At 40.8% G+C, this 22,144-nt stretch overlaps 2 protein-coding genes across 4 annotated transcripts in view; both read right to left on the bottom strand.

Annotated features, from left to right (window-relative positions):
* Nucleotides 1-9,150, bottom strand: part of fras1 (Fraser extracellular matrix complex subunit 1) — a 114,298-nt gene extending 105,148 nt beyond the window's left edge. For all 3 annotated transcript variants that reach the window (XM_064296643.1, XM_064296645.1, XM_064296644.1), the window contains exons 1-2: nucleotides 8,253-9,150; nucleotides 5,981-6,012 (exon numbers count right to left, since the gene is read on the bottom strand). In XM_064296643.1, the coding sequence (XP_064152713.1) occupies nucleotides 5,981-6,012; nucleotides 8,253-8,322 (102 nt within the window). In that variant the 5' untranslated portion in view covers nucleotides 8,323-9,150. The remainder of the gene's footprint in view (nucleotides 1-5,980; nucleotides 6,013-8,252) is intronic.
* A 3,439-nt stretch (nucleotides 9,151-12,589) lies between these two features.
* On the bottom strand, nucleotides 12,590-18,316 carry mrpl1 (mitochondrial ribosomal protein L1). The gene is made up of 9 exons (XM_064296642.1): nucleotides 18,159-18,316; nucleotides 17,562-17,673; nucleotides 16,981-17,245; nucleotides 16,583-16,666; nucleotides 15,948-16,019; nucleotides 15,648-15,759; nucleotides 15,133-15,233; nucleotides 13,620-13,701; nucleotides 12,590-12,767 (listed from the first exon to the last, which is right to left on the bottom strand). Exons 1-9 carry the CDS (start codon nucleotides 18,187-18,189, stop codon nucleotides 12,673-12,675), a joined length of 954 nt encoding a protein of 317 aa, XP_064152712.1. The 5' UTR covers nucleotides 18,190-18,316; the 3' UTR covers nucleotides 12,590-12,672.
* Between the last annotated feature and the right edge of the window lie 3,828 nt (nucleotides 18,317-22,144).

Genomic DNA, 22,144 nt, shown 5'->3' with positions numbered 1-22,144 from the left:
GGACACAATGGCCGACAGACAGGAGACGAGCCCGTCGTCTCCGGAACCCTTGTTCAGAAAAGACAGTGAGGGCAGCAGACGCGGCCAGGAGGAGAAGAGGTGACGCCTCCTCTCCGCAGCCCGTCCCGGAAGACAATGGGCTCAGGGGAGTGTGAAATCCAGCCTCTTAAACGCCGGGGGCCGCACAAGACGCCGCTCCTCTTCGTCAGGGTGGCGGATGCCAAAAAAACGCACAAAGCTGGCAACTGCGTCACAGGGACACAAAGGCCGGGCCTGATTAGAGATGAGCCAAAATGGGGGGGTGGGTCGCGGCGTGATAAAGGGCGCCGCGATAATCATCTGCAGTTTGTGGACTTACTTTTACCGGAGACTGAGAACTTAAAGGCTACGCGGGCGCACAGAGAAACAGAAGGAGAGCATTTCCAGGCAAACAGCACAGAAAAGAATCTACCAGCCAGAAACAGACTGCTCTGGAGGGGATTAGCGTCTTGGTTTGTTTGCCCATTAGCCTAGCTGGGTGTTTGCCAAAGGTTGCACCCATTCCAACATTGCTGGCTAGCCTGTGATAATGCAAGAGCTTAGTGCTGCTCCACAGACCACCACAAACACAATGGCTGTCCAGATATGGGCAAATGTACTGCAGCGGTGATAACAGTGGGTAATACTGTTCTCAACTGAGGTACAACTCTGTTAAAGCTTTCAATTATTTCTATTTTTGCAAGCAATTAGCCTGTTGTCTTTTCCCATCCAAAAAAACTTTTTTGAAAGAACACTTCTTTATTTGAAGAACACAAACGATGCACTTTTGGATCAAATACTGCTCAACCTATATGAGTACGTTTAGTTTTTGTATATTTTTCTTGTAAAATAGTGACAGGAAGCAAAAATAAATATAAAGTGTGTATTCCCACCAACATGAATCTGAAAAAAAAAAAAAAACCATAACGGCAACCATAACCTACACTCTACTGCCTGCTTGACGTCATCACTTCCAGGCCAAGTTCATTTTTGATGGTGATAGAGGAAGCTATGATTACTCACTGAACCATTTGAAATCAATAACGATGCAAATCTCTAACTGCTAGAAGGACTCATAGTGAGACATTTTATGACTGAACAGCCGGTCTGCAAAACACGGCAACTTCTTAAACTTGTAAAACTGAGCCATTGAGCACAATCCAGAAAACACACGCTAAGACTCAAGGGCTGTTTACCCAGACAAGCATATGATTGAGCAACTGCTTCAGGCAGTTTACAGCCCCTGGGAAACTTCAAACACAGCAGAGGAAAAAAAAATCTCCCTTCTGTCCATTTTTTTCTAGGTCCCTATTCAAATCTATGTACCCTCGTACCCCTTCTAGACATTAAAAAATCATCACTAGTACTCCACTGGCTTGCTGAACCACTTAAAACTGGTTAATATATGCAAGGGCTCAAAAATGCTGTTTACTCACAACAGTGAAGTTTTCCACATTTCATCTGAGGACCACTCATATCTCAGCACACATACTGCATATCTCAGCACACATACTGCATATCACACATATCTTCCAAATCTGGCATTGGGGCTCTACTGTAAATACCACTGCTGAGATTAGAAACAACTCTTATTGCATCTCCTATCATTCATCTCTGGGCTATCATCACTTTTGGTATGATACCAAAACTGCCAATCAGCTATAGCTGTACCCAGACAGAAGTATTCATCTTCCCTGGAGCAAAGTCCCGGCCAAGTTTTTTTCAGAGGAAATCAATTACTCAGTCAATAATCCTGCATTTAGCGTTCCACTCAACACCCCTTTTTGAATAGTCAAAACATGCACCAGTGAACAATTATTGTGAGTTGGCGTATTTAATTTAACAGTCTCTTGATCTCTCCTGCTGTCCATTACATTTTTCACCGTGCAATTTTTTTTTTTTTAAATCAATCAGGAGCACAAACATTCCAGACAGAGAGCAAAAGATGAGATAAAATTACGCTAAGATGAGCAGAGAAGAGTAACTTCTTCGTTACATATCTAACAGGAAAATAATTCTGCTGCTGTGCATGCAGACATACTTATATCACCTGCTCTTTATCGGCAGAAAACCTTGCCCTGTGCAACACATAATGCAATGCCGGACAGGTGTTGAACAAACCAACTATGAGCAACATCACAGGAGAATATTGGAGAAGCAGCAGCCAGTGATGTAAAACCGTGGTGCCCAACCCTGCTCCAGTGCCCCAACAGGATTGGGAACCACAGATGTAAAATATGGCCGATGTATGTCAGAGGGGGCTTCTGCATGTGAGCTGATCCACCTGTCCTGCTTTGACTCTCTCTGCTCGGGCAGAAGATAACTTCCTGAAACAGTCAGCATTTCTGCATGGAGGCAGGTTAAGTCAGGTCAGCACTGGGGTTCCTGAAGTCATACAGCAGCTCATATCTTATCACAGGGAAGTGTTGCACCCTTCGCAGCCCTCCTCCACCCCCCATGGACCAGAGCTGTCTGGTTTATACTGATCAATCCAACTTATATATATTGCAATATCTGAAAGTGGCAATAAATGGTATACTTGCACATTCACTGTGAAGTGCTGCAATATCTCAATAATATATTTTATTCAAATATTTTCAATATACAGGCCAAGCGTTTTCATAAGGAATTCCTGGTTTAGTGGTTCTTGTCTGGCTGCAATAGTAAGACAATGGTGTGTTTGCATCAGATTCAGGACAGTTGCAAACTCTTTACCCAAATGAGAACATTAACTATTAACAACCAAATTATAAAGACATTCTGGTACATTGGACATTGGAAGTGGTTAGTGAGACTGTCCTACAGTAGAAATATAATATGAACAAAGCTGCCATGACAAGTAAAAAAATGTTTTAATTTCCCTCAACATAATTGTATTCAATCATATCGACGATGTATTCATGTATTTCAAGCAAAATATTTCTCAACATGATGTATATTTTTAAATTATCTTCGCATGAACTTATTTAAATACAGCATATAGTCTGCATTAAAGTAAAAATCACCCGTTAAATTAAAAATCTCAGACAACAGCAAATAATTGCATATACATCAAAAGGCAAGTTAATGCCAACAGTTGCAACGACAGCAAAATGTACAGATCCATTCACATGCAAATCGCTCTCAACGCCCTCTCCCCTCTCATTCCTCTCATCTCCCAAAACCTCACAACAGCTTGTACCATCAGTACATCCCTAGAATTAATCAACTATAGGATGAATGCCAGTTGATCACAGTGTCCCAGAATTCCGTCTGCTGAAAAGCTTGACGCTGTACACCATTTAAACCAGGGATCACCAGTCTTATCTGCAAAGTGTCAGTGTGGGTGCTGGTTTTTTGTTTTGTCCCAGCACTGAGACATCTGATTCCACTTATAAAGGTCTTGATTGAAGCCCTGACTTGACCATGACTAGTTATTTAGTTGAATAAGTGCTGTAGTGCACCAAAACCTGCACCCACACCGGCTCATTTCGGATAAGATCGGACAGTCCTGATTTAAACAGTCCCATTCTAGCCCTGGCCTACATTTTGATCCCTACAGGGAAGAGTGCTTACTTGCAATTCCAGGAATGCATGCCCCAGAGCACTGATATATTTGGATGTAGTGCTCCCTAACGCTTTTTTTTTTTTCGTTGCGGAGGGGGAGATACAGTATAGTAAACGCGTATGATGTTGTAGGAGGACACTCTGAGCATTGGTGAATGGTGCAGGGGTGTTTATAGAGCCCTGAATGAAAATTTCAGCATTATTTCACCATTATGCCTGCAGACACACACGCACACACACACACACACACCTCACCACCAATGTTTGCCCCTCGAGAACTGGGCTTACTTGGAGAACTTTAAGAAAACTAATAGAGGTAAAAGACAAACACTGGAGTTAATATTGCTTATTAATATTGCTTTGGCCTTAGTATGCTCCCACTAGTACGCCTTTTCCTTAGAAAGCATTCAGGAAAGGTCATTCAGACACCCTGAAATCACCTACTTCAAAGTATCAGCTTGCTGTCCCTTTACTTGGGTCTATGTCATGTTAGGGTGCAGCTGGTGCTGTCACCCACGGCAGCCCTCCATGGCTGGGAACCCGCTATTTCTCACCGAATCCATTCCTGGTATCGGCAGAATGCACAAAGACTCTACTTTAATTAAGAAGGAAGAACAGTACAGAGTGATCAATAATTGATTTCGCCCTTACCACAGCTGCAAAAAAAAGAAAAAAAAAAAAGCCCTCTCGAAATCCTTCCCCCCCCGAGCCCGTGGAAAGACAGCTGTCTCCTCTCATCTGGGTCGGCCCAAGATGAGAAAGTTAACCAAGGTGAGCGAGGAACACTGCCCTCCCCACCTCTGCTTAATTTTCCAACAGACTAAACAACCCGAGTGAATTTTCTGCCCTGGCTGCGTTTCCAAAAAGATGTCGAGAGCACAGGCGAGCTCTTTCTCCTCACCAGAGCCACCCACCGTGCGAAAAACAGCCCGGCCATGCCCTCCCTGCTCCTCCTTCCCCCTCTGAGGGTGTTTTGAGTTCCAGCGCATTGTCCGGGTGTTTAAAACAACACTTTAAGAACGCAGAGCGCCCCATTGTCGATCCTTGTTTTGTTTGACCAATCACATCATCTGTCCGGTAGTTCCTGGCACCCTCGCCAGCTGTTGGTACATTTTGTCTTTGAACTTCGAAGGGGCCTCTTCCTGAGTGTGTCACAACATGCCCGTGTCTCCACCTGCCCGTTTCCCCGCCCCCTTTTTCCCCCACATCACCATGGTTACCTTCACAAGGGCCACCGGATGGTTGAAAGAGATTGGATGGGAAAGCACCACTCAACTTGACGACTGCGTTCTTAAACACACAGAGAGGGGAAGTCGCTGGTCTACACTTATGCTTACTGTAATTAAGGTCATTACATAGTAGCTGGGGCAAGAATTTGGCCGCTGTGTGCCATTAAAGTCTAGCGTGAACCCCATGTAAAGTGCTCTGCTTCCTCTAAAAACAATGTTCGTGGCTGAGATTTGGGGTTTGGAGAAACAACCAGTTGCTTCAAACAAAAACTAAATAACTATTCTCTCCATAATTGTGCTTCTCGCTTACAAAGGTATTCATACCTGAAAGCCATTCAATTACAGACAGGAGTAAAGACATGTCTGCAGCTAGGATTTGTGTTGGTTTCATAGACAAGGTACCCCTCAACTATTTGCTAAATCATTAATTTATGCCACTGTCTCTTTGGATTACAGCATCTGCACAGAGAATATGGCCGTACAAAAACTGCACATCTTTTACAGTATTTTCTCTTAAAATTTGAGTATAAAGACTTTGCTAAACTCTATTCTGTTAATCACGATAGATAGATAAATAAATAAGAATCAACAGGCACCCGCAGAAAAAAGAATTAATTTAAGATAAAAATGCTTTTACATTATACTGAATTACCATTAGCAGCCAGATCAAAAAGCAGTTCAGTCTTCCTGTGTGGCAATTAACCTGTCACACTGTGTCTCTGCAAATGACTGTGACCTTCTCCTGTGTACCGCCATAAACCACAATGGTTCTCGGGGAGAAAATTACCGATCCATCAAACACCATGATCTGGTCATCCCTGTTAACATTCACCAAGTCAGCGGCTGTGAATTATTTATGGTGCGCGTCTAGTCGCGCAGACCTCAAGCAACTATTATGTAAAGCAATCCTGAAGGATAGTGTATAGGTGAGTGCTATTAGCCGCTGCCTTCACAGACAGCGCCGTGACACCGTGCCAGAGCATTATCTGTGACAAAGGACTCAGCATCTTAAGTAGATGACCTGGCGTGATAACAAATCAACAGAGGCAAGGGTGCAGGTGCACTGTGCGTGTGCCTTTGTGTGTGTGTGTGCGGGCGTGTGTGTGTGTGTGTGTGTGTGTGTGTGTGCATGTGCGCAACACAAGACAGGTAAAAATATCAGAGTGAAAATCAGAAAATCTACCTACCGCAAACAGGGAACCCTGATAGAGGCATGCTCCTGTGGAGAGAGAAAAGGCACCATCAGGGGACAAGCTCAAAAGCAAAGGTCATTCAGCCATATGAAAAACCGCATAGCTTCATTAATTAACCGTAATTGGTCCAATGGGGTAAAACCATTTGAATTTGTTGAGGCTATAAAAATATTCCACTAGAAAGTGGACACCATCAGTAGAATTTTGCATTTTTAGAACCGTTCTTTTCACAGGAGCTGTTTGTGCAATTCTAAAGCTCAGCAAAGCTTATAACGAAGTAGCCATTTCAGTTTGCAAACCAGGACACTGTGGACCTAATATCTCCACCTTGGACACACTTTCCCATCCTTATTAAAAATACACATTTGACATCACACAAACTTCAGACAGGTTAAGTGCATAACTGACCTAGAACTGTAACCATTTGAGAGTCATGTCACTAATACTTGTGGTGCTGGTAGTGGTGGTGGTCTAAGGATAAGGAAGTTATAGCCTTCACCTGCTAATTTAATACTCAAGTGTTAGGTAAGACATTGGGTATGTACAAATGCAGTAACAAGCACAATACTGTAGTTCTCCCAATTTTGTGGTAAGTTCTTAAGTGCATTCTTCTGTGCAGTGCGTTAATTATATGTTCAATACTCGCTCTGTTTGGCATGTACTGTTTGTTCTGTGCTTCAGAACATCCGAGAACACCTTTTACCTGGAGAGAAAAGCCTACAGCAGAATTTGTGTTATTTTATTAACAGCACCTTAACATGCAATATGGCATGATTCAAGACATCAAAGAGTCTGTGATCGTTCTCCTCAATTACAGAGGGATGCTGAAAAGACAAACATCCTTGTGTGTGCATGCCTCAGAGGAAGTGGACGGAACGATAGTAAACGACTGGGAAATGTTGAAGGTACATTATTACACAGGAGCAAGTCAGGCTTTGATGGATGAGATATGGCAGCTGTACTGGAGAGCAGTAACCAAGGGTATGAAATGAGTCACCACTTTTTATTCACCCATAGCCACTTCACATAGGCCACAGACTCACTGTACTTCACTGACTCTGGGCGTATTGCCTTTAACTGATTTCTGATTCCCATGACATATGATTTTAAATAGCGAAAACTCGCTATGGAGCTAACACGTGCAACATTCCTTTGGTAAATCCAGCTAAAGATGTGCTTCTTCAAATCATCGCACATGTATTATTACCTTAGCCGATAATGGAACGTAAAGTGCAGATTCTGACATTTTGTAAAGCTTTACACACTGCGTGAACGCTTAGATCTCAGATGCCTTAAAAGTTAACACTGCCATCAACACGGAGCTATTTTGTGTCGCTTGTCAATCATCGGGTGCGTGCGCAATCCTGAAGCAGCATTCCAATAAAAAACGTGAAGCTGGGGTAGAGCTGAAAAGATAATTGCGTCCGTTCACTGCAACCGCCAAAATCCTAAAGCAAGCTAACTTTGATTGACTTCATATTTGAAGGACCTGAGCAATGAAACCGAAAGTGCTAAATTAATTCAACGATGCATGAGCCAATAAGGAAAATATTTCCGAGATACGCGTGTGTGTGTTTGTCCTAAACATGGTTGGCTTTTATTCGCCGCTTATCCGCTTATTAAATAAAACTTTATGCCTAATGTTTTTTAGATGATTGGACGTGCCTCGATGCAAAATTGCTGTCTTTGCAGGGACAATTTATGCAGTGAAACTTGCATGAATGTATCATTGGAATCTCAAAACAAATTGTAATAACGATTTGAGGAGTTCACTTTTTGTACCAGAACTGGGATGGATTATTTTAGATTACTTCCACCTAGAAATTAGCATCACTGCCGCTGCAATGCACGATAGGCTATGCCAACTATTCGTTTTCAACTTAGATACAGACAAAAAAGTATTTTTATTTTTTTTCATTTTAGAAGGCTAGAGATAATTTTATCATAGTTGAAGGAGCCCAATCTAAAATAAAGACCAAAAATAATCTTTCGAAACCTTCATGTTACCTGTGGATCAATTTCGACATAAAAGGATCCCATTAATTCATGTAAAAGATTTAAATATGAAAATAAGTGTAGCCTAATACCCGTACACCTAAGGTCGTGAAAAATGTAGCAAACAACACAATCGATCATCTATGCATTGTACTGCTCTTGCTCTTTGTACAACTCGGACCTATGGACTGCATACATTCTTACTGCATGATGCAGGATTATTTTACGTAGCCGCTACTGTCTCTATTTAACGAACGCGATTAATACCCACCGTCAGTTTGTAGAGGGATGGTGGCAACTCCGATCAAAGCCACAAAAATTATCCATATAGTAAAGCCCATAGTGTTGCCTGAAATATATGCTACGAAATACTTCCAGCGGAGCAAAAGTAAACTCGTTTTCTATAGTAAAGGTGAACTGCAATTCATACCAGTCATTGTTAAATTACACAGGTAGCATAATACGCCAGAAACTGCGGGTATCGTGATGTAATGTTTGTTATGAAGACAGAGAAGATAATAAAACTGTTCAATTAATCGCGAGGACTGCAGGTAGTATCCGCTCTGCACGGTGCCTTATTTCCAGAATGCAGTCCAACTGTTCGCAGTCAACGGAGCTCCAAAGCTGGACACATTTCTCCGGGACAAAAAGTGTAGTTTTTAAAGTCAAATTGCATGACCCAGGATCAGTTGTTTGTTGTAATAAGTGCAGTTCAAGCGCCGTCCACTTGCGACTGTTGCGTTGCGGCAGCCTAGCGAGCTGCGGAATAAAATATAGCTGTAAACTACCGAAGCCTTGCTACCGGTCTGCTTAACTCCAAAGAACGCCCCCCACACACATCACGGTAGGAGTGATTCTAGCGCAAACTTCTGATGCAGCTATAGCTATCCCCTTTCCTGTAGATAAAGCAAAGCTGTGCTTTACAGCTCTTCTTCAAAGCGACTAGCACTTCACTCATTCACAAAGTCATGTCTGGACGGATCCAACTGTGGGTTACCAATTGCAATGGCCCACATTCGTGCCTCCAAGCTATAGCCTACCTACACTTTGAATAAGCTACGGGGGGAAAAAAGGACAACAGAAACATTCTAGGGCAGCTGCAATGGCACGGCTCGATACAATTCTGAAGAACAGAAGAAAAATAATGTTTTCTTTAAAATGCATTTAAATTTCAAATTAGACTGAGCACGGGAACTGGGTGCCGGGGTGCTGAGATTCCTTTGGGTCACGTGGGAGAATCTGATCCTCAGCATGCTTTTGTCTCCGAAAGAAGCCCACTGATCAAAAAGAACCTTGCATTTGAAAGCAGCCGCGAGATCGGGTCAGCGGTGTCAAAAGTGTGTGATGTTGTGCTATTATTTTGTTTGAGAAACCAAACGTGAAATGTTTATTGTTTCCCCGGTAATGTTTAAATAAATAAACGCAATGGGGAAAAAACAATTAGGGTCTTCTGTCTTCTTCTGTTCATGCTTCAGACAACAGCGATTAACTTGAAAAATTAAGCTAATAATCTCGGAGATTGAACGCATGAAGCAGTAGAATTTACTTTTAACTTCCTCTACTTACGATCTATTTACGGGTCAGAGCAGTATCAAGGGTCTTGGATCTTCGTTATTCCAAAATAACTGTCTAACAGTGGAGGCTAAAAGTCAAATACGGTTTATAAAAGACAGGCCTCCACCTGTCTTTATTAAGTCAATATTAAGGCAATATTTTACATTTCTAAATCAAACTCCACTTATTTTTATTTGCAACTCTTAACTTTCTTATTCAGCAGCACATTCAGAAAGGCCTACTTCCATTTCTAAAGCTTCCACCCCATCCAGCCACGATCCATAGACACGAGCGTGGATACAGTAGGCAATATGTGTATGGCTGAGTCACATAGGCTACATATGCACCAGAGACATCATCAGTCACTAGTCATTCATTATTGTGATTAATTTACCATTTTGGCCGTGACACTGATTCAATTTCATACACAATTTAGGAAGGCAGTAAATGTGAATGATATTCAGCAAAAATATAACGTCAGTTTAATTTAGTTAATGCTGTCTGTATCAGAGTGCCAAATGCATCATTTTGACTGAAAGTTCCAAAATGCGGATTTTGTGGTTTGGAAGAGGAAACAGGAGAAAACTGGTCTCTTGGTAGGAATAGAGAAGGTACACCTGGCATTCATATTAATTATTCCAATTAAATTCTTAATTTTAAAAAATATTTTTGCAACATTTATGAGTTTTTATCAGACAATAATAATCCTGAGTATGCGGAATAGTGGTGAACGAGTCTTTGCATTTTAAAAATACATCATTTCATATAAATGTTGAGTGAAATTAAGTGGCTGGCTCATTGTGTTTCATCAGTGACCTGCTGAGGGTTGGACAGGGGTTGTACATCTGAGTGCAGGCATAGATTCTATATCATAACCAGATGGTCACCTCCTGCATTCCTTAGTCAGGGAGGTTCCGGCTGTCAGCAGGAGTTCCTAGTGTTATATTACCATACAATAATGTTCTTCAGAATGCCCAAGGACAAAATATCCATTGCTATTGCCATTGTTCTCAATTGTGCCACTTCATGAATATTCACAAACTGCATCTGTGATGTGGGTGGAAAGTGAGTTCAGCTCTTCATTCAACAGTGCAATGTAGCAGCGAATGGAACTCTGGAACATTCCGTGTTTCCGAATTTCTAGCCAAAGTCCCAGAGCTACCTGAATAACAGCAAAGTAAATGCCTGTGGTCACTAAGTCAACAAAATCAATGTACAGTTAACTTTGCTCCCAGACATTTAACCTTGCAGTTAGAGCTTACTCGAGAACATGGTTGCTAGCATTCATTGACCGCTAGATCAAAATTCTGACCACGGAGTAAGGGTGCTTACCAAAAGCCAACCGTTACAGCACTGTTAATCCAGGGTTCAGCGAATCAAAGAAGACCTCTCCTTGTAGTTTACAATCTCTGCACACACAACCACTCTTTCCTCAAACTCTTTATCTCTTCAAATAATTTCCCCAGTAGTGAGTGCCTGCCAATTTAAGTAATGAAAGTCATCATCACACCAACATTTATTACATCCCAAAAACATGCCACTTCTGCAATGGTCCTATCATAAGTTAACTGTAGACAACACGCATGACTCAATGTTACATGCCAACATCCGAGACTAATCCCAAAGTTTTGCTCAACTGCAGTTTGGTTAAACATTTATAATTAAATGTCCAAACACATTAATTGCTTTTTTTAAGAACATAAACTTTATGGTAAAAACAAAGACATTGCCCTTGTGTACTGCACAGATGACAACGTATACAAAGGCAGTGATTCCTGCACCTTAACAGCTCTCTGTGTGCTGACATACATACTGTATATGACACTCAGCTGTCAGTAATTAGCAGAGCAGTTAAAAAATTTCAGAAGTCAAGTACATTGATGTAGTTTTAATGTATGAATCAATCAAATTTGCATGAGGTACCGTAAATTAGGCATCAGTTTAGACAAATGATGAATCATAAACGGCAATCCTTCATAAAGTTCATATTAGTCTCTAATGTATACATTGCCATCTTGTGTTCCACGCGAGTACTGCAATAACACAGTAGCAGAAGCACTAAAATTTAATGACCATAAAACAACCCACAGCCAATCGAATTAGACACACTCTGCAATAATGATTTTTTCCCCTTCTGTGCAGGAAATACCTCTTTGTAAACTGGAATGGCATTAAATCCTCACACAATGCCAAGTTAAAACAAACTAAAACCATTACAGTGGCATGTACAAGACACAATTGCACACAGTGTTGTTCGAGAATCGGGTGCACAATTCAGGCAAAACATTTACTAACCGATCTCGGTGTGCAAGACGTCTGGTGAAGACGTGCTATAGCTCATATAAAAAGCTTATTCTAAAGCCTACCGAGAGTTTAACTGCTGGATAATTGAAAGCCTATAAAGTGCCACTATCTTCCAACAAACAGGCAGTTACAAACACACAATTCATACTGAATAAAACCAAGGTGGCTAAACGGAATGAGTGTTTCAAAGTTCACTTTAAATTTAGTTACGCAAAATACCATTCACCAGTGCTCAGTTCAATAAGTAATACCACACAAAGCAAAAAGTTACCCTTTAACCCTCCAAGATCAAGGTTTCAATTCAAAATTATGCTCAAAAAAGGGGTTATTTACAACATGCCGCTGCAGTTATTATATGACTGGTTACCTTCAAACCTGCGATTGACTGCAAGCACAAGAACAAGAGAAGGATTAAGAAACACCAAATCCAAGAGTCAGTCGAAGTAAAAAATAATTTTCCTGGACGTTATTTTAGACGTATGCACGTGGGAACATGAGAAGTGTCCTCAGGGACAGAGGGTTTCATACAGCAGGGTATTCTCTGCTTTTTATGGGCAATGCCAACTCCTCTCAGTGATTGGTCACTTACAGCCCCCCACACCAGCTGTCCAACCAGCACCGCCCTCCCTAAAGAGGGTTTTCCGAATTAAAGAATAAAGGAAACTGCATAAATAGTTCAAGAATACACCCATTAAATGAAGACCACAAAGTTGTAAAAACGATTTTCTTTTGCCATGAACAAGCAAGATAGAAACAGAAATTCACAGACTTTAATATTTTGAATTTTTGGAATTTTACAAAGGGACACAATGCGCTCGGCTTCAAATGGTCTTTCAAACTGCATCCTCCTCCACGGCTGGAGGGTGGAACTGGAATTCCAGTGCTTCGCTCGTCGCGCTGCTAATGATAGCCTTCTGAATGAAAGGACCTGTAAAATCAAGAGGTTAAAGGTCAGACGACGTGCGTGTTGAGGGATAGAGTGCCGCGCTTAAAAGAGAACCACGCTTTGATAATTAAGACACAAATTTCATGTGATAAGGCTGTGCCTGACTTCTTAAGATCTTAAAAAAAAAAAAAACACATTTACACCTGCGTGAAAAATGCTTCTGAAAATCTTGTGGGGCATTTCCTCCAAGTTTCAGAATAGATTACTAAATGAATGGAATTTCTCTGTCATGATGCCATGCTGACTTATTTTAATGACTTAGTTTAATAATCGTACACTTAGGATTTGCATCAAATTATAAAAATAAACATCCCCGAGAAGGCCTCCTTAATAGCATTTCTATGACTCCAGAAACGCTTAACAACCTCTTGTTAATTGCCTTTGGTATAACAACATTGCAGAAATATTTTTTCAACAGTCTCATTAAGACGGAGTTGGCATACAATTAAACAGAAATGAAATGGAGAAGGACCACTTAACATTTGTATAACAAAATCCCACAAAACTAGGATTACAGTACAAGGCTTTATCTTTGTGTGAAAGATAAGGTTCCTTTGAGACAACATAGGTTCCTTTTGTTTTCCTGTGTGTCAGTGAGTACCCAGTGCCTGCCCGGGATATGGCTGTTTGCTGAGCAAATAAAATGTCATTGAATGTGGCTTTTCATAAGGCAGCTGTCCAGGCTGATTTAAGGAGGCTGCAACTGACGGTGGGAGAAATCACAGGGAAACAGGCCAGGCAGAGGGGGACATTGTGTGGGGTACATACTGAAGCTGGCCAGCTTACAGTGGGAGAGATCGCAGGGAAACAAGCCAGGCGGTGGGGGGTACGTACCGAAACTGGCCGGCCTGTGTGTGCACACATCCTCAATGACGGTCTGCAGGTTGGACAGTATGTGCTCCTTTGGCATGTCCAGCTGGCGGAGACACACAGGAAGCCTCGATTAAGCGTTTGAAGGCACGTACTGTAGCACTTCCAGCTGGACACTTTCCCTAACGTTTCTTTTCAAAACCTCAACAGATTTCTCCGTAGTATCGCAAATCAATTTCGACAACCAATCTCCGTAAAACAAACCGCCGGGGATGCCCTTTCAAAAGGAGGAACCAAATCTGAATCCCGCCAGGAAGCCCATTGTGAAACTATGCCACTTTTAAAGACGAATGGCGCTTGGTTGAGCAATCACTCTCCTTACCCTGGCTGTTTGTTTTCCTTCCGTAGATTGATGTGCGGCTACATTAAGGCCTTCAGGCTCTCTGTACCTTGTTCGCCCTCATACACAAACTGGTGTTAAAGCAAACAGAATTAAAGTGCACACTAAGGGTTAAAGAGCCAGGCCTTCACAGGCACAGGAAGCTGTGGACTTCACAGAAAGCCAGCTACCATGTTCACGCCATCAAAGGGCCTTTATGAAGGCCCCATCAAAAAAAAAAACTGAAATCCCAGAGTCCTTTAAACCAGGACGGCTGTAGGATAAAAACACTGAATAATTCCCACTGTGAGAGAAAGGGAGACAGACCCCATCACAGTTCACAAAGGTTTGAGAGAACCCATACCATCGACACCTCTGGAAGTCTCTCAGTAGAAATAATAACACTTTGACAGGAATGCCAAATATTTTACTTGCATGAGTCGCATTTTGGAAATGTATCTACTGACCTACTGTATACTGTGGGAAAAGAAACAGTAGCGTAATGCAATATCATCAAGTGGGTTACAGGTTGGTGAAAACTGCATAGCAATAATTTCATCATTTACCCTTGGATTCTCAGTTGGGTTTCAACTTTCAAACTGTGCACTACATCTATGACATCTATTTGATCTGTATTCCTCTGTTAGCCTATTATTCAAGACAAAGACGAAATATTCTGCTTTACAATTAGCTTCATTGGGGTCATGACTGAATTGAACCTGAGCACTAAATGTGTCAGCCATAAACCTACAGATTTGACTTGTTTGCGAGTTATGGTTTCTCTCTGCAATGGGAACAAAGCCATTCTGTGCTGCCTTCAGCATACTAATTTAATAATGAGCTTCACACATTCCTCCACTCTCCCAGGTACAGTTATTTTCTCTTACCGCAGCCAGTCTGCATATTCACCACAAGGGCCCTCAAGAGAGCAAAATAAATGATTAACCTCCAGCGCGAACGACAAACTCCCGTGCTAACGTCAATCTCCCGTGCTAACGTCAACCTCCCACGCTAACAACAAACACCCGGGTTATATCTAACACAATCTAACACTTTCCAATGCTGCTATGAATTTTCAAACACAAATGTTTCAAAACACAACGGTGACCTCGATTGATCAGTGACCTCGATTGACCTCGACTGCAACGGTGAGCCTACCGTAGCTATTTTCGTCACGACGTAACAGTCTCTTTCCACCAGGTATTCGTGGCCCGTCTTGAATAGCTGAAGCATTTTTAGAATATCCACTCCAACCAGCCCTGAAGGAGAAAACAAGAGGGCCTGAGCAGAGCTGTAAACTGATGGAAATGTTTAACCCTCCAATGGTATGAGATCACACATGTGATTAGAATGTTCTTAACTGAACATTATAATGCTGATGTCACAGTCACTACTGGTAATTGGAAAGCAACAGAGTTCTAGAACACTGATATAGAATTTTGAAAAAACATTCCAAAAAACCTACTCTTCAAAGGGTTGACATATTAATCTGAAATGTGTGTGCACACACAGACTTCTGCAAGGTACATTTACATTATAAGAATCCCTTCCCCACCAGACTGTGGTGCACAGCCACACACCGGAACAGAGCCAACCAGCAGCCTCTCCTTAACGGACACAAAAGGTTCCTCACTGAGAGTTTAACAACCTCAGTCCAGCTCAACGCTTTCTACCTCTCTTGCTCTTGGGAAACTTCTTCCGGAGCTTGTTTTTCAAGGGGTTCAGTTTATTGATGAATCCCGGCACCGACAGGTAAAAATCGGCTACTATTTCCTCATCCAGTATCTGAAAATAATTGAAAATATTTTTTAAAAAGGTTATTAACAAGTGATTAACAAAATGCACCACAATGATGCCCAGGCACAAAACTCTAGATTTTTCCATCGCTAACAAAAAGACTACTTGACTGCAGTTGCGGGGTACTGATTTGACAGCCAGACTTGTCCTGAATCATCCGATTGGCCATCGCTCACCTTCGGAATGAGCTCCTCCCCTCCCGCAAAAGCCGCGCCGTTCTCCACTGCTAGTTTGGCCTGATCTGGATCCTGTGAGAAAAACACATACTGTAGAGATGCTCATTCACAGACAACTGCATGAGCTCAGGCACAATGTGTTGGAGGTCTCGATGGCTTAACCAACCAATGAATAGACATATTATATTTTATTTCTATTTCTTCTTATAGATATTTCTATTTATTTTCAGGGAAGTACACAATATATCCCAGTAAGAGCCAGAGGGAAAAGCACAATGCTACCAAGTACAAAGTAGCAACGCCACTGTAATGTAGAACTTATCAAAGGCTGAATTTACAATAATACTTGTATTTCCAGGGACAGTATGCAGTGTTTCCTATTAGTACAGTAACCTTTTCTTTTTTGACAGAACAGTCAAAGATTTTTTTTTTTTTTTTAAACAAAAACATTAGGTGACACCCACTCTGAAATCATGAGTCATGGATATTGTTATCTCATGATCACCACTTTTCTAACGTGCAGATAATGCAATCGTGCATCTCAAGATCAGCACTGAGATTATATGCAAGAGTTGAAATCTCCAAAATATTATACGACAGCTATCACAAGCTAGGCGCCACCACGTACGACTCACCTCTGTGAAAACCAAGACTTTGTTCATTTCTGTCTTGAATGGGTGTGGCAAATGAACCGTGCTCACAAATGGATCCACTTTTTTCTGCAAGAAACGTTTAAAGTGTCTGATAACTGGTGGTTGAATGCTGACTTTGAATAAAGAAAACTAGTGTTTTATAAAAGTTTTTTTGAGAAACAAATACTCAGAATAAGCACATTGCTTTCCTAAACGCAGAAAACATCTTCTTCAATGAGTGGTGCAGCCGGCTCATGTGACACATCTTGGCCAATCACAGTAGAATGCTAGTTCGTTGTGAAGAATAAAAGCAACGCAACTGTAATTAATTCGATTGTAGAGCTGCCAAGATGCACGTACATTCCCAACTGACTGTGGGGAGTGACAGCTGAAGCACTTACCTTCTTCTCCAGCTTCATATCCAGCTTCAAGTCGATGTAAACTGGTTGCTTTGGGGAGGTGAGATCTATCCGCTGAAAACTCTTCAGCATGTCCACTGCCGTGCCGGGGTCATAGACTGGTTTGGGATAGAACTTCGTTATGTAGACGTCATCAGTGGGGGACCAGGCCGTGTAGCCGTATGGCTTATGCCGATTTGTGTTGTCAATGATCCGCTCCCTCTTCTCCACCGTTGTCTTTTCATCTTTCTTTTCTTTTTTGGCTGGCCTGTGGTGGAGTTATTATTTTTGCTATTATTTTCTGCAAACTATGGTCATTTAAAAATATTTTCAAAATGTGTACCTCATTTAAGCAGCCCTCTCTACTACATACCTCCTTGCATAAAAAAAGATTTTACTCAGGCATATCTGACAGTTACTCTCAACAAATTATCAAAATCTTGAAACAAGCACTACCATGATGACTGGAAGCAAAACATTTGACACGACAGTGGACGTGCAATACATGGTGCGGAAAATGTATCAGTTTCTAGGTTACTTTGCGAAAACAAAACATTGCGAAAAGTCGAAATAACTACACTTACTTCGCTGCTGCAGCAAAGTTCCTGGTCGGGAGATGTCTAGAGGCAGTCTGTGAGATGCTAGTCAAAGACTGACCGCAAGGTATCAGCAAGTGTCTGTGGCATCCAGTTAAAACTATAAAAGAAAATAAAAGCCATGCAGGGTCCAGACCATTAAAAATCCTAAATGTAGAATGCAGCCATGCATTTTATGATTGCCTTGCCTGCATCACCTTATTTTATCACACATACATAACCATGATGTCAGCATCTTAGGCAGCTGGCAAGCTAATGCTCGCAAAACGTTATTAGCTAGCACTCCAACTTCCTGTAACTAAAATTCATTTTTGGGTGTGAACAAAATGTTTAGCGTTCGCTACAGTACATATATGTATCGCAACAGTATCAATATTACCTGCCCTCTTCTTAATTTACAAATTGACTGCTACTAGGTTACCTCTTGGTAAGCTAGCTAGACACAGCAAACCTGCGTTCATGTAAATGGCTTCTTTAAAATGACACTCAACACTTACATCACGAACTAGATTAGCTACTTTGGAAAAAGAGAAATACAATAATATCCAAATCTGAAACGTATCTACGTGCTGTTATTAAACTGACCTTTTGCTATATTCCTCGTGCAGGCTGCCATGTTTACTCGTCGACGTGTTACATTAAATATGTTCGTTTGGATTTAGGAACAGCCGATCTGAGTTCCTATCGCAAATGGAATTTCCTTTATCTTGAATTAAAGTGAACGGAGAGAACCTGTTACCGCTTACTTCGCGGACTCGTCCATTTGCCTCACTGTCGACCTGTCGGAATGCCATTGGATCTTTATAATGAATCGCATACAGGTCCAGTTATGTGTCGCTGATGGGCCAGATGAGCGAGCTGCTTCATGTGCCAAGTTTAAACCAGTCAGGTGCTGCATCAAATTCTGTGACCCTAGAATAGTATGTCACCTGGTTAAAACTATGTCTAAAGACTAAGAAATTCACCAAATATTGTCAGGTGAAGTCTCAAACTCATTGCTGTTGTCACTGAAGCATTTTTCGCAGGGCACTATACACTGACCATACACAAGGTGCCACCAGCTGTGGTAACACAACTCTATCAAAACAAGTGACCTGGTGGTGAATTAGCTGAAATTGCTATTCAACACCCCCTAGGGTCACAGAATTTGACAGTCTCAATTTTTGGTTTAACACCGTTATACATGCCCTGCTGAAAATTGTTGAAAAGTGTAATAATGAGCTTCACACATTCCTCCACTCTCGAAGGTACAGTTATTTTCTCTTACCGCAATCAGTCTGCATATTAACCACAAGGGCCCTCAAGAGAGCAAAATAAATGAATAACCTCCGGTGCTAACGTTAACCTCCTGTGCTAAAAGTGATGAAAACACAACTTAAACCTGCTTATCCAGCATAGGCTGGTTTAGACTGAAATGTTCACCAGGATAGGCTTAGGGAAGTATTTGTGGTAATCATTAGCAGCAGTTCTATATCTGCAGCACAGGGTGTAGATTTCTACTCTGCAAGACGTGTGGAATTTGTTTTGTTTTGAGGGGGTAATGCATGTGTCATGTGAACATGTCATATCATGTGTTACAGTACCTTTATTTCCTTGTAGTGTGTATATCATTCTGCCTAACACATTCCCCCCTCAGAAATGAAATCATTAACCAAAACAAATTTTCTGTTTTTACTGCCTTTGAGATTCCATCATGAAATGATCAATTAGTCTGCATTTTTAAAAAGTCACATTTTATTGGAGTTATTACATTCAGCAATGAGTTCAAAGTTGTTTTGTAATGCATTGTATAACTAAGTGAGAATATCCAATGTATTTAATATTTTTGTTACATACAAGAGAGATTTCACAAATTGTACATAAATTGTTACTTTCTTCAGGATGTATTTGTGGGCGTGATGATTTTCAGGTGCGTTTCTTATTCCTGTACTTTCTGGTTGTCCTTTCTGTTCCAAGATACAAGAAAAATTAGAATAGTCTTTCATTCACGGAACCATTTAGTAATGAGGCTGTCAACTGTCAATTTTAATTGTTCAACTTAATGTTTAGCACAAGTCTTAGCATTTTCCTCAAGTGGTGTGTGTGTCTGTATGTGTGCGTGTGTATGCTTGCATGTTTGTGCATTTAAACTGCATTTATGGAGACACTGTACTTACGGTATCACTCTTTCGATGACGTTTTTGATCCATTTTGCATTCGGGTTTGCACAAACAGTCCTATCATTTTTCAATGTGATTCTGTTTGGGGAATGAAAGATATGGTAAAAGTTAAATAAAACAAAACTAGGACAAAAAAATTTAATTTTAAACAGTCCTAAATTGTTAGTGTATGAGAATTTAGGCTTGAAACACTAAGTTAAAGTTTTATTGTCTAGACTAGGCTATTTGCAAATTTGTCTGGCTATTTTAAGAGCTGGAGAACTTTTCAGATTTTTTATGACACGAAAAACCCCATTTCAAATGGTGGTCCATAACTCAACGATAATATGAAACCACAGGAAGGCACGGTATATGCTGCCAAAATCTTCATTAAGTTTCACTTCTCCGCTCCGAGTAAAGGAAAATAATGTTTCACTGTAAAGTGTGAAGAGTCGCGTGGGTGGATAAACATGCCGCATGAACAATTGTGGCGTTGGAAAACAGTTGATGAGTAATGGATTATTTTCCCTGCCACCACGCTTCGCTCTCTGCTGCCCTGCCAGCGCTTTTCACGTCTTCTGACTTTTTATCTGAGGCGCTGCGGTTAGCTCTCTCCGACTCACAGTATCTCGGTTTGCCGACAGTGCGCGCCCAGCGGAATGATCTCCAGGCGCTTGAACTGGCGTGGGTGGATGAAGGTCGAGGGCGTTCTCAAGCAACGGCAAGAAACACCAACGGCGAATCCTTCGATGGGAAGAACTGGAAATAAAATGACATAATAATAATAATAATAATAATATAATGATAATAATAATAATAACAATAATAATAATAATAATAATAATAATAATAATGTTATTATTATTATATTATGTAATTATGTACGACAGAACCCTGCAGGCTAAAGACTCATACATGAATAAATGAATGAGACCGAAATAGCTTAGGCCTATACTATGTAATTATGTAGGCTAATTACGGTCTGAATTTCAATGGTAATTGAAGGATACAATATGAGCATATATTATTGTAAATAATCTTATGAATATGAAAAAAACATATATTTTTTTTCAAACCACTGCTGGAGTAAAAACGTTTCACCAAAGTGTAGAAAATGTCCATTACTGGAAATAATCTTAAGACTGAAAAGTTTTTTCCCTCAAATTAATTTTGATGACGGTATGTAGTAAAAATGCAGTATCTTACCAAAGAGTGCAGCAAAACAGCAGACGGTCAGGGCTGTCAGAAGAGAGCGTGCCATTGGCGTCATCCTTTCCGTGGTTTGCGTACTTCGAAACGTCGGTCTCGTGGAGCGGCTTGATCTCTGAAGAGGACGAGCTTCAGAGTGGTGTCCTCCCAGGAATTTATATCTGAAAAAACGGAAGCAGGGAGAACGAAAATAGAAAATCGTTCTCATATTTTCCTTATATGCTAATTGAATTATTTGAATGCACTTTTTTTTGCTTTTGTATATTCATAGGTCAAAGCAATTAGGCGGTAATATGAATGTATACATAATGGAATATAAATTATATGTATATAATCAAACAATAGATAAAATAGCATTGCCTATAAAGCCCTATATATCCATACTTCAGTAACAGTGAATTTGTGTTTGCACATCAAAAAACAGGCTATGAATCTTTTAATTGAAGTGAATCTGGATGAAATTAATTGTACAGTATTTAGTGGGTTATTACTGATGCCCCATTTGTCTTCACTGTTGATGGACACTGTTGTGCCTTACATTTATTTCAAGACTGATTGTCTGATGAAGCAAAACATGATATACATTTGGACTCAATTTGGAAAAATATATTAAATGGAACAATTTATTTACAGTAATCAAATTTACAGTTGTCCTCCAGTGCATTCAGAACTTTACCAGGAGTGTGGCAATGTTGTGGTTGATGTTTTATTTTATTTTGAGAATTAACTTGGTGGAGTTTAATTTGAAGCTGGGGTTGTAATTGTTAGTTGAGTTTTTCTCAATATGGAAAGTACACAGATACATTCAACAAGCATTCATGGCAAGGATTTTTATTTGGAGAGCATAACAATGTGTCTACCACACATTCCAATTTATACTCTGGAAATTTAGGGGGAAAAACAAAAAGAGAAAGTGAATATATGAATATATAAATAAAAAGAGGGGAGAAGAAATGGAGAGAAAATGGAAAGTAGAAAAGTTTATACAGTTGTGAGAAGGGAGGGTTTGGGCTGCATGTTTCTCCTGAACCTGTGCCCTGGGAAACCTTGAACCTGTATTTCAGTCCTCATTTTCCGGGGATCGGTTTATCCACCCTCATTGCAGTAATCAGTAATGATCATTCGTAGGGACACCACCAATGATGCAATTAGGGACCAGCTGAACAGCTTTTTGGGTGCAACTCTCTAATCTGTCTAATTTTCTCCAAAAAGGGCTAGTGCACA

Source organism: Anguilla rostrata, chromosome 10 (genome assembly GCF_018555375.3).
Source record: "Anguilla rostrata isolate EN2019 chromosome 10, ASM1855537v3, whole genome shotgun sequence".
In the NCBI taxonomy this organism is placed as follows: Eukaryota; Metazoa; Chordata; class Actinopteri; order Anguilliformes; family Anguillidae; genus Anguilla; species Anguilla rostrata.
The sequence above is the reverse complement of the archived record's forward strand: the minus strand, read 5'-3'. Positions and strand labels throughout refer to the sequence as shown.